Source organism: Sphaerodactylus townsendi, linkage group LG01 (genome assembly GCF_021028975.2).
Source record: "Sphaerodactylus townsendi isolate TG3544 linkage group LG01, MPM_Stown_v2.3, whole genome shotgun sequence".
NCBI classification, from domain to species: Eukaryota; Metazoa; Chordata; class Lepidosauria; order Squamata; family Sphaerodactylidae; genus Sphaerodactylus; species Sphaerodactylus townsendi.
In genome coordinates this window covers 82,110,656-82,122,941 of record NC_059425.1, presented here as the reverse complement: position 1 = coordinate 82,122,941, position 12,286 = coordinate 82,110,656, and the positions used below count along the sequence as shown (strand labels likewise).

The 12,286-nt window shown below is 42.3% G+C and overlaps 1 protein-coding gene across 13 annotated transcripts in view; it reads right to left on the bottom strand.

Moving 5' to 3' along the window:
* The window catches only part of RGS7 (regulator of G protein signaling 7), a 228,464-nt gene that overhangs the window by 34,536 nt on the left and 181,642 nt on the right, over positions 1-12,286 (bottom strand). For all 13 annotated transcript variants that reach the window (XM_048485428.1, XM_048485436.1, XM_048485443.1 and 10 more), the window contains 3 exons: positions 3,077-3,141; positions 1,590-1,666; positions 1,406-1,487 (listed from right to left, as the gene is read on the bottom strand). In XM_048485428.1, coding sequence (XP_048341385.1) covers positions 1,406-1,487; positions 1,590-1,666; positions 3,077-3,141 — 224 coding nt within the window. The remainder of the gene's footprint in view (positions 1-1,405; positions 1,488-1,589; positions 1,667-3,076; positions 3,142-12,286) is intronic.

The following is a 12,286-nucleotide window of genomic DNA, read 5'->3' as shown; positions in this document are numbered from 1 at the left end:
TAAACTCAGTTCTCCAGATTAGAGTCCGCCTCTCTTATGCCAGCTTTATGGTTTTATTGTCAGATTGTCTAAGATTGGGCTTGTTAATGATTTAATTTTAAAAAATAGAATGATGTTAAAACTTTATTGTTTTATTTCTTGTTCGCAAACCACAATGGAAATGTTATTTGGAAACAATAACATATATATTTATTAAAATTTAACAAAAAAGATTAGCTTCATTACTTTTTTTACCTCACTAACATATGACATTGCACAGTCAGAACTATCTGCAGAAGTGAATATTTAATATTAGCAATGGCCCAAGTTTAAGATCCTAGCAACAGTGAAGAAGGTGAACTTGCTTGCTAGGTGAACTTGTTGGACATATTGCCAGAATAATTCCCAGCAAAGGTAGCAAATGCTGAATTTAGAACTTTGGAAGCCCCCACCCCCACCCCCAACCCCGAGATGCAACATCTATGATTTTCATTGTTGGGAACAAAAAATTACAGATTTGCAAACACATTTCCTGAATTTTGCCAAAGGGTTTGGAAATGTTCATGTATATGAATAAGTTTCAGAAGGTAACCACATTGGTCTGTATTAGAAGAGCTAGAGTTAAGAACAGGAGTTAAGAACACCCCCGCCCCTCAGAAAATGCCTTGATAATTTTTTTCACTTCTTTTTCGCCTCAAAATAGTGGCAATTTAAAGGGGCCCAAAAATGGATCCCAAAGCATGCCAAATTTTTTCAGCATGAATTGGGATCCATTTTTGGACCTGCTGCCAATGTTCCTACCATGCTGCTACCATGTGAAACTGCTGCTACCTTGTGACATTGGCAGGCAGCAAGTGCAGACCTGAAAACTGGGCTCCAGGAGCTCAGCATTCAGCTTTGCACCTGCGCCACTTCCCCCCCCCCTTTTTTTTTGCATTTGAGTTTAGTAGTCCTGGAAATTTTTGAAAAAAAACCCTCGCAAAAGGGTTTTTTTCTCCAATTGTTTCCTCCCACTAAAGTGTGTCAAACCTGCCCAAATCTTACCCCTCTGGAGGGGCTGGTGGACTCCTGAAACAGAATGGGGGCAAAATAGATATCTACATCAGTAGGGTAGAAATCAGCAAGCTAAGTATTTTGCTGACATGAGTTATAAGCAAATATTTGGTTGGAATTGTGTCATTGTGCTTGTATCTCAATAGCAAGAAGCACATTTTCTACTCTGTGAGATCTCAGAAGCTCCAGCTTACAGCTTATTCAGGAAGGAATCAGGGATGGGTCAACCAGTTCATGTGATCCAAAAGCATAAACTAGTCCTGTGTGGTTAGTAAAAACGGGGATATTTCTTCAAGCCCCAGATATATGTCACCATCTCATACAAGATGATGTTTGGAGTTATATGTTTACTAACATAAATTAATATACATACCACTGGCCGGTGAACATCCCAAAATGCTCTCTCCTGGCTATCGAGGATTTTTCTCTCTATCTTGTCCCTCTTCTTGTCCACTCTGATGATGGGGAGGTAGATATGTAACATAAAGAACATCAGTGGAAATGCCTCTTAAGGTGGTAGCTGACAAATCCAGCAACAAAATGTCAGTGGGACTCACTTTGCTTGTGCTTCTGCTTGCATAAAAATAAACTCCCATTTCCGTGCAAATGCTCGCTGTAACCTGGCCAAGCTCTCCTGAAAACACACCACATGTTAGCAAGTTTCTAGGGTAGCATTTTACAAACTTTCTAGAGCCTTCTTGGAATCAGCTGTCCCACAAGATGGCCAAAGCCTGAGACGGTCGCTGATCCACCTGAGATGCTCTCACTAGATTCCATGTAAATTGTTGGATGAACATGGGGGTCTGATTCTGTTACATGCCATTTTAAGTGACGCAATGAAAGTATCTCTGGGAGTCTGAAACATTCCTAAAATACATTTACCTGAAATCATTTAAATAGTCTATAGATATTCATGTGAGTCTACCACTGATATTCTCAGATTCCTATCCCTGGGATGTGATAGGATGCGAAGAGCCATTTGACACAGAAATTCTCTAACCCCAAGACCAATGTACCTTCATTTTCCTCAGCATTCTGATGGCCTTCTCTCACAAGTCCATTCTATGTGTAAAAATGTAATATAAATAAGTCATGAATACAGATCTGCTTCCAAGAGAAGACTCAGGTATGTGTGTGTTACTCCAGATACTCTGCACACCTGTGCCTTCCTCAAAAGTAAACTGTCTCTAAATGAACCTTTCTTACATTACATTTTTAGATACAGACATGACTCATGTGAAAATCCTTACAACCCAATGCAGAAGTCAATCTTGATAAGCAACTGTAGTTGCAATAAGGTTTCTGCTACGTTTATAGTGGTTAAGTTACTTCCTTCAGACTATTATATGGGGGCTAACTGAAACAAAGTGGGCTTTGAAACTGGTCTCTAGATGGACATATAGGCATCTTCTCAGGAGAATATTAGAAAAGTATAAACTAGTATGCATCTGAATAGTCAGGTACTATTAATAAGGACACTTCAAATGTTACTTTTTCTAGTATTGTTTCTGAGCAGCAGAGAGTCTCACTGTATATTATTTGAGATGAGGTCCAAGAAGTCTTTCTAATACAAGTTGGCACTAAACTTGTTTTCCAATTAGGTATCTGCAGTGAAAAATGCATTCACGATGCACTTTAAACAAGATAATATTTGAGCTGACCCTAATTTGTGCTGTGTTCCAACTTTTTGGTTTCAAGTTCAAGAAAGACCAGCTTGGATATTTACCATATGTTTAAAACAGAAGACTAGCTTATGGCTGAATGTACAGTCTTGCCAGTGTAACTTGACAGGACTTTGAATGAAAGGATCTCTGTTTTCAACATGATTTCTAACTTCTATCTCAGCTCAGCACTATGCAGTTCTTTTTTAATGCAGGAATTCGAAAACCCTAAAACTCCAGTATCATTGGGCTATAGGTTCTCAACTGATATTTTCTGGGAGTTGTTTTTTTTAAATGTTGTGGTCTTGTTCCCTGCACACTACTGTGTTTCAGAGTCTCATTTGTTTGACATCTCAGTTCCAGGAAAGGCCCCAGGTACTTACTGCTTCATAGTCTGCTAGCTCAAGCCGTGCTTTGTTTTGCATTGTTCGCTTGCAGAGGTAAACCGCTGGAACACAAAAAAAATCAATCATTTCTTGCTATCTCAGACACTATCTAAAACCCCAGACATCAAGATCTAATGGCTTAATAATGTCTTTCATTCAACCAGAGCTGCCTGACCATTATGTCTCCATCCTGCGTGTCAATTTCAAAAGCTACTTTTTACAAAAAAGGGCAATTTTTCACTGAGATGGAGTGGCTGTCAACTGCAATAAGTCAGCAGTTCTCAGGCGGTTCTTACATACATCTGATGTAAAACATTTAAGTAAGATTATTTTTATTATTTTTGTTCCTTTTGATTTAGCCTTTTGAATCAGGAGAAAATGTATTGTTCACAGCTATGGATTGTGGCCTACAGTTATATGCTTGGAGCAGTTTTGGAAACCAAGAATGAAAAGACAGAAAATGCAAACACTTTACTCCCTTTTAGCTCTTCTGATTATAAATATATAAGGGGATTTAAATATGTTAGGAAATGATGAGGTCTAAATAAATCTGAGTAGAATGTGAAATCACAGGTGCTTGCAAGTGTAAGTCTTTCAGCCAATGTGCCTTTGTTTTTGGTACTATAAATTCTCTGAAAGACTAATGGACCCCAGATGGAAAAGGAAGTCCATCTGTACCACAGTTGCTTATTCAGAATAGAGGAAGTATTTTAGAACTATAGTGCTGTTTAAATATCCAATAAGATTTACTTTGAAGAAAGATTCCAGCACTTGCGTGCCCTAGACTTCAACTGACTCATGTAGAAAACTAACTCTGAGCTCTTTTGTAGCCTATTTCCTTGACAGTCCTAAGCAAAAAGATGGATATCTCTTCCATTTACAGAGAAAGAAACAAAGGAGCAGAGATTATTCTTAATTCAGAGAGAATGGTTACTGCATGATAAAGGACCTTTCCCAAATGGTTCTACAAGTTCAATGCAAAATCAGGCATCTTTTCCTCTCTGTTGTATATACATGAAATGGAATCAACAGACATTTTGTTAGGCCTGCCCCATTAGGTTGATTCACTTTTTATGTAGAAAATAAGTCTGCCATATGTACACCAGTATTTGTAGTACATATTCCCATTACACGTTTAGAACAAGGAATCAAGGAATGCATGTGCTGCCCTGACTAGGACAGCCCAGGCTAGCTCGATCACATCAGCTCTTGGAAGCTCAGCAGGGTCAGCCCTGGTTAGTATTTGGATTGGAGACCACTAAGGAAGGGTTGCTATGCAGAGGCAGGCAATGGCAAACCACCTCTGAAAATTCTCTTGCCTTGAAAACTCTTGTCATACATCAGCTGCAACTTGGTGGCAACTGCATGTGCTGCAAAAAGTTACATCTGACCATTAGGATCTAAGCCATTCAAAAACTAACTTGTTTGTGCTATCTAGATTATATCCTGTCACAAGTAGGAGTAGGAGCAGAAGATGCAAAGTAGGAGCAGAAGATGCACTTCACAGAAGTCTAATAGAATAAATATCTATGTGAGCGTGAAAATGCTCATAACTATCAGGAAGCCTATCTTGGAGAAGCAGCAATCCTCACCCCTCGCCAAGATTGTATTTTATCTCCCTGTCTCTTCAATCTATATGCAGAACATATTATAAGGAAGGCTGGTGAAAATTAAAGTAAAATGATGAAAATTAAAGTAAAAAGTGCCAAAGCAGGAATACAACTGAGTATCAACTCCATCATCAACCAAAAAGGAGAAAGAAACCAAGAAATCAGAAGGATATTGAGGCTGGGAAGGGCAGTCATGAAAGAGCTAGAAAAGATTCCTAAGTGTCAGGATGTTTCAGTGGCAATCAAGATGATGATGATTGTTATTATTGTTATTGTTATTACAGTAAACCAAACAGTACATAACAAAACTAATATACAATAGACTCAAAATTTAAAATTAAATACATTAAAATCCAATAACAGCATTATAACCCTATTGTAGATGGCGTCCGAGAAACCCCAAACCTACCCATTCCAGGAGGGGCCAGCAATTTGCTGGTAGTTGGTATTTGGGAGCTTTAGTGAGGGGGCAGACAGTCAGTGGCCACCCCCTCAAAAGCACAATGGATCAGCTCAGTTTTACAGGCCCCGTGGAACTCATCAAGGTTCTGCAGGGCCCTAATAGCTGGAGAAAGAGTGTTCCACCAGGCAGGAGCCAGGGCCATAAAAGCCCTGGCCTGGGTAGAGGCTAGCCACGTCATTGATGGCCTGAGGACCACCAGCAGGTTTGCCTCTACAAAATGAGGCCAGATTGGGATATATGGGGAAGACAGTCTTGCAGGTATGAGGGCCCCAGGCTGCGAAGGGCCTTAAAGGTCAATACCAAAACCTTGAAGATGATCCATTATTCCACTGGGAGCCAGTGCAGGTGGCACAACATGGGGGAGATGTGATCCCTGACAGAACCACCCGTAAGAAGGTGAGCCGCCGCATGCTGGACCAGTTTCAATTTCTGGATCAACCAAAAGGAAAGGCCTGTGTAAAGCAAGTTACAATAGTCTAACCTGGAGGTGACCATTACATGGATCACTGTGGCCAGGTCAGCTTGGGAAAGGTAAGGGGCCAGTTGCCGAGCCTGGCAAAGATGGAAGAAGCTGCCTGGGTTACATGGGCCACCTGGGTCTCCATAGAAGAGACGAGTCCAGGTGAACCCCCAGGTTGTGGGGCGAAGAGGTCCGAGTTAAAGAGACCCCTTCCAGAACCAGTGGCTGAAAACCCTCAATCCCCTCCCCATGGCCCAGCCAAAGGTTCTCTGGCTTCGATAGATTAAGTTTTAACCTGCTGTGCTTCAACCAACCAGAAACCGCCTCCAAACACTGCTGTACAGCCCAGGGGGAGCGGCCACCCCCCCCATTAACAGAATGAGCTGAGTGTCATCAGCATATTGATGACAGATCAGCCCAAAACTCTGCACCAACTGAGAAAGAGGTCGCCTATAGATGTTAAACAACAGCAGAGATAACAAGGCCCCCTGAAGCACACTGCAATAAAGCAGGCACCTCTGGGAGGCCTAATCCCCATGCCACACTTGTTGAATCCAGTCCTGGAGAAACGAGGCAATCTACTGAAGGACAGTGCCTCATACCTGGAAACAGCCAGGTGGTGGGTCAAAAGGTTGTGGTAAAATTAATTCATGCCATAGCATTCTCTATTACTTACAATGGGTGTGAAAATTGTGTAACCTCATACGCATTTTTGTTCTAAAATTTTTTTCAGCCAGTATCATTTTAACTTAGCCAAAGTTGTATCCCAGAATCCCTCACGAAGCCATATTCAGCCCAAGCCCTTTACCTCACCAATGTACTGACAAGCAAGCTGTCACATACATAGGATGTGGTAACCAAGGGCCATGGAAGAATAAAAGGGTCCTTTTGACTTGCAGAATAGATAGCCCTTCCTTGAAGGAATATATCAGGAAATCATGTAATCTGCCCCAAGGGGGGGGAGGGGCTTAAGGAGAATGATTTCTTTTGTTAAAAAAATCTATGCTTTCACCCCTATCTGTGAATGGTTCTCCAGTTGCACTGTGGCAGATAGGAAGGCGCTTCAAAGGGTGATCACTACTGCTCAGAGGATTATCGGCTGCCCTCTCCCCTCCTTGGAAGAACTCTATAATTCCCAAAGCCTAAAAAAAGCCCAAAATATTCTGAGAGACCCGTCTCATCCAGCACACTCTCTTTTTGAACTGTTACCATCCGGCAGACGATACAGGTCTATCAAAACTAGGACAAAGAGGCTTAGAGACAGCTTCTACTCTAGAGCTGTGGCTATGCTAAACTCTGCGGCTTCATGTTGATGTGTTTGGGGCTGTGTAGGGACGGGTGGAGGAAGGGGAAAGTGAGGATGATGTATGAGTCTGAAATTGTGTGCATCGAGGAATGCTGCTATAAATTTCGCTGTGCGTGCACAATGACAATAAAATGCTTATGCTTATGCTAAAGATCCCAATGTACCTGACTTTACTACATTATATTTCTATTTTTGTATAGTTATATTTTGTACCTAAAAGCGAATTATATTATTGAAGCCTATGGTATTACTTGCCTGTTAACCTTTATGAAGATAGAATGTTGTAGAACGTTTGCCAAACTAAAGCAGAATTTTTGTCTCTCTGAATGATGATAAGTTGTTCTGTCTCCCCCCCCCACACACACACAAATGTTGCTATAATTCACCCACTGTCTCCTGTAATCAAGTGCTTCGAGCCTCCAAGTATTGTTGCTAAAGAAAACATCTGTATTTCTAAACTACTACTGAGTAATTTAAAGGGCACCTTTTTGTTGTTTCAGCAAAAGCCATTAAGAACGAGGATGTCTAGGTACTGCCTGATGAAACAGATGTTGCAATCTTAAATACTGCCATCAACGGAACTAATGTTCTGCTAATGGCTGTATTAATGTTTCAATGTTTGGATTGTTTCTGGAGACACTCCTTCCCATACTTTTTCCTATAAAAACCCCTGCTTTTCGCCAGTTCGTTGTTCCCCTACTGTTGCTACAGGAAATGCTGTCAGATTCAATAAATTTTTGAACAATTCTCAAGCCTCTTGCCTCTCGATATTCCTGGTCGTTACTGTCGGGAGTTGGATAAGCCTGCCTGCTGCCTTCTGTGGCAACAATTGGACAATGAAGAAAACTGATAAGAATTAGATTCTTTTGAAATGTGGTGTTGGGAGGCAAGTTTAACCTCCAAAAAGACAAATCTGTGGATCTACATCAAATCAAGTCTCAACTATCCTGTTACTAGCCAGACCCAAAGTGGGATGGGGAGCTGTTTTCAGGAAGCAGTGTCCTCTCACCCCTGAAAGGTGCCCTAGCAGTACAGGTCCAAAATGGAAGCCATCCCTTGTATCGCCTCAGTGGTGCTAATATGGAAAAGACCTGCCTGGGCAAGTCTCCCTGTCAATCAATAAAATGCATAACAGCAAGCTACACATTTCCTAAAGGAATCAGGAAAGACAAAGCCTAAGCCTGGGAAAACCAGTCCCCACCTTGAGACTGCAGTTTACAAAGGATATGCTAACTAATGCAATCAAGGTCTATTCTTCAGCGCACCAATCCTATCTTCCTTTTCTTGACTAATCTCTGGGAAAGACCACCTTCATTTGAATTTGAATTGCCCCAGCTATGTGATTTCATCAACTCCACCTAAAACCTAATTTCTGGATGCTCCCCAGGCTTGAGCCATCAAGCCAAATGTATACTCCATTTTTCTCCTCCAGAGGAAAAGAGCCACCTTTGTTTGAGAAGATTAGGTTTCTTAACATAACTAGAGGGCCAGATTTTCTCTATAATTAGACTGCTCATCTTGCAGGATTTTCTGGACTACATTCTGGTCTGGTTATACTGTTCTCAGTGCTGCTTTCACCCCATCTCTTTGGAGCTCAACACTAGCATTGAACTCTGCTTCTCAGACCATTGCTGTTCTGCACAGGTAATTATTACCCATGTGATCACCTAAAATCTATTCTAAACCCTATCTTTCCTCTCTTCCTAAGTCCTAGGATAATAGGCCTTTCCCCACTTTCATCCTTCCCCTCTATGCCGCGCGCTGCTCTCAGCGTGCAGCATCCCAGGCGCGCGCCTGGCCGTCCCCACGACCCCACACTCTGCACGGGGCCATCAAAAGGCGGAGAAGAGCGCCTGGGATGCTGCGCGCTGAGGGGCGCGACAGCAGCAGCTTCAGGGCGGCTGCGCTGTCGCCACCCCTCTCAGTGGGGAGTGCGGAGGGACCCCGCGCTACTCTCCTCGAGTAGCGCGGGGCTTAAGGGAAGTGGGGAAAGGCCCTTAGTTGCTTGCTTGTAAGTTTATTATTTTTGTTTTCAAATAAATTTGTTAAACTTTATTTTTTATCTCCTATGGATTTATAGTGGTGAACAGGTAGTGAACAGGTAGACTGACTTGGTTATCCCCTCTTGCTAAGCAAAGTCTGTCTCATGCTAATTCCCCCATCCCAAAAGGGAGCAGACCCTACTATTTCAGGTAACAACCCCTAGAAGTTAAAATGACTAAATGGAGACTTTCATACTTTGGTCACTTCATGAGAAGACAAGAGTCACTGGATAAGAAAATAACGCTAGGAAAAATTGAAATCAGAAGGAAAACAAGATTCAACATAAAATGGATTGATGGTATGAAAGAAGCCATGGCCTGCAGTTTGCAAGATCTCAGAAAGGGTGTTAATGGTAGGACACTGATAGGGTGTTAATGGTAGGGTGTTAATGGTAGGACACTAATTCATAATGTCACCCTGAGCCAGAAGCAGCTTGATAGCACTTAATACCCATCCCCAATATCAGAGTGTAATTCTCAACATGAAATTCAAACTTTATTCTTGGGAGATTTTCTTGCAAACTTTTAGCAACAATATTTTCCTCATTCTTGTCATGTATAATGTTTTAAATGAAATGAAAAAACACACACAAAACTGGAAGAGAAGAAACAGAAAAAAATCAAGTGAATAAATGTACAATTTCTGACAATTTGTTCTGGTCCTACTGAAGCAAAGAGCATTAATGCCTGCAGTGAATGGCTAAGTAACATTGCTTTAAAATCAGAGCTGAATGTTTATTCTGTTACACAAACAATTTTAGAGAAGCCTGCTGAGATGTACCATTGTGTCTGAAATAAACACTAATTACAAAGCTTTTCTCTTGTTACTATGTACCATCTATTAATCACAGTATATTTTCCTTAATGTGTTTCCTGAAGACAAGATTTTTATTTATTACACATTATCTACCTGCAGGGAGGCTGGGGGGCAGAGCTCAGTGGTGGGTGGCCCAGGTGGGCGCTGCAGCAGCATGCCAGCCTCTGGAGGGCAGGAGCTGGCCTGCCAAAGTGGCACCCGCCTGAGCCGCCCGCCGCTGAGCCTGACCTCCCTGCAGGCCAGCTTCTGATCTCCCCAGGCTCTGGGGAAGGCAGCTGGCCTGCAGGGAGGCTGAGAGTGCGGGGTCAGCAGCAGGCAGCCCAGGCGGGCCCTGCAGCACCAGGCAGGCCCCTGGAGGGCTCGAGTCAGCCTGCCGTTGCAGCACCTGCCCCAGCCACCCGTCTGAGCCACCTACCACTGAGCCCCGCCCACCCAGCTGCCATAAGTAGGCCGCAGGTGAGTGTAGGGAACGCAGGGAACCAGGCGGGGGGGGCGGGGCGGGGGAGCAGGTCATGCCCCAGGTGCCATTTAGCTCTGGTACACCTCTGATCTACCTATCTATCTATTACATCAACAAAAAAGTATGTTAATACTTTGCAAGCACTAGTCTGATTCAGTGCAAAAGGCTCCATTTGTAGTCGTTCTTTAAAGGCATAGCTCTGCTGAGGAAATTTTGCTCATCTTTCCATTTTAACTAGAATCTCAGCCTCCGCACTTGCACAGCTGGGAGAAGTTCAGTTGGCCAACTCTTTCCCCTTAAAGTTTGTATTTTACAACTGCAGCTGCTGTTGGTTCAGGGAAAGAAATGACACTGCCTTTTTACTAGTGCTTCCAGCTTAGCTGATACTGCTAACTTAACCCACTCTTGTTCTCCTATAAGAGCTTCTGTGCCATTTTTCTGCTGCCTTTTTGGGGGAAAAGACAAACATGAAATGATCTGTTTTCACCTCATTTTTATCCAGAAAAACACTGTAGAAGGACTGGAAGCAGTGATAAGGGAAAGGTGAAAATCTTGTCAACTTGGTCTAAAAAAAATCAGAGGCAGTATGCATACACCAGAACTGCAAATATTGCTGTGCATTATTTATATTTTCATTTTGCAAAATGGAAGTGACAAGCCATTTAGATCCAAAATTCATTTTCTACTGGTGGAAGGAGAGGTAATGTTTTTGCAACTTCTCCTTGAAGACTCCAACTTCACCTCTCAACTACTCCTGAGGGTCTTGCATCCTCCTGGAGCCCCATTTCAGGAATATCAGTAGACTGAAGAAGGAGGAAAAGGAAGAAAAGATCAACTTCACTGCCTGGACAAGTTTTCCATTAATACTGATTTGCAAAGTAGCCAACCTTTTCAAAAGCAATCAAGAAAAACAAAGCCTTGAGCCAGGGAAAGACCAGTTCTCATTTCAACTGCCACACACCTGTTCCCAGTAACAAAGGACACGTAGATAATCAACGACCTAGCATAATCAAACTTCCTTTCAGTTATTCTTTCAACACACTAATCTAATCTCTACATTTCCTGACTAACTTCTAGAAAAGACCAGCTTTTATAAACCTAATAAACGCCCTAAACCTAATAATCTCTGAACACTCCCCAGGCTTGGGTTGTTGAGCCTAAGTGTCTACCTCTTATTAACATTGCTAGAAGGCTAAATTTTCCTATAAATTAGCTGCCCGCCTTGAAGTTAGTGCCCAGTGCCTTCTAGATTAACTCTGGGATCAGTTGCACTGCAGGCCATCTGCTGTCACCCATCTCTGTCAGAGCTCAATGCAGGCTTCTCTGGATCCCTTCTTCAGGATCAGGTAATTATTGCCTTATTCCCTCAAACTCCAAACTATTCCAGACCTTCCCCTTCACCTCTTTCTTAATACTAGGACTGTGTGAATTCTCTGTGTGTTTGCATTTATCATTTGTGTGCTTGTACATTTACTATTTTTACTTTTTCCAGATAAAACTGTTAGGCTTTACTTCTCTGGCTCCTGCAGATTTCTAAGGAGAAAAAGATCTTGGTTGCCCTTTCTCGCTAAGTAAAGTCTGTGCCTCACTAATTCTCTCATCAAAAAGGGGGTAGACCAGAGCATTTTGGGTAGCAGCACCTGCAGTACAATGCCAGTTTATACATTCTCAATCAAACTGAACAAAAGATAAAGCTATAGAACTCCATGCATGCTATGCAAGGATGACAGGGGCATCAATGGACAGTGAGCATCACCATCATGGAAATATACTTTGGGAATTGTGACTGACCCCACAACTGCACCAGGCTACCTTAGCTGCATACAGCATTATCTACCACCAACCTTCACATAAAGGGGGATCTATTCATTTTTATCATGAATTGCAGGCTGTTTTGGCTGGCATGCACCATCTATTGCATTTTGATCCAAGCTTTGCTTCAAAGAGCTCAAGGCAGTGTATGCTATCCTTGCTTCCTTTGCTTATTGCTTTCCTTCCTTTGCTTTTAGCCAGAGTGGTGTAGAAGTTAAGAGCAGGTAGGCTCTGGAG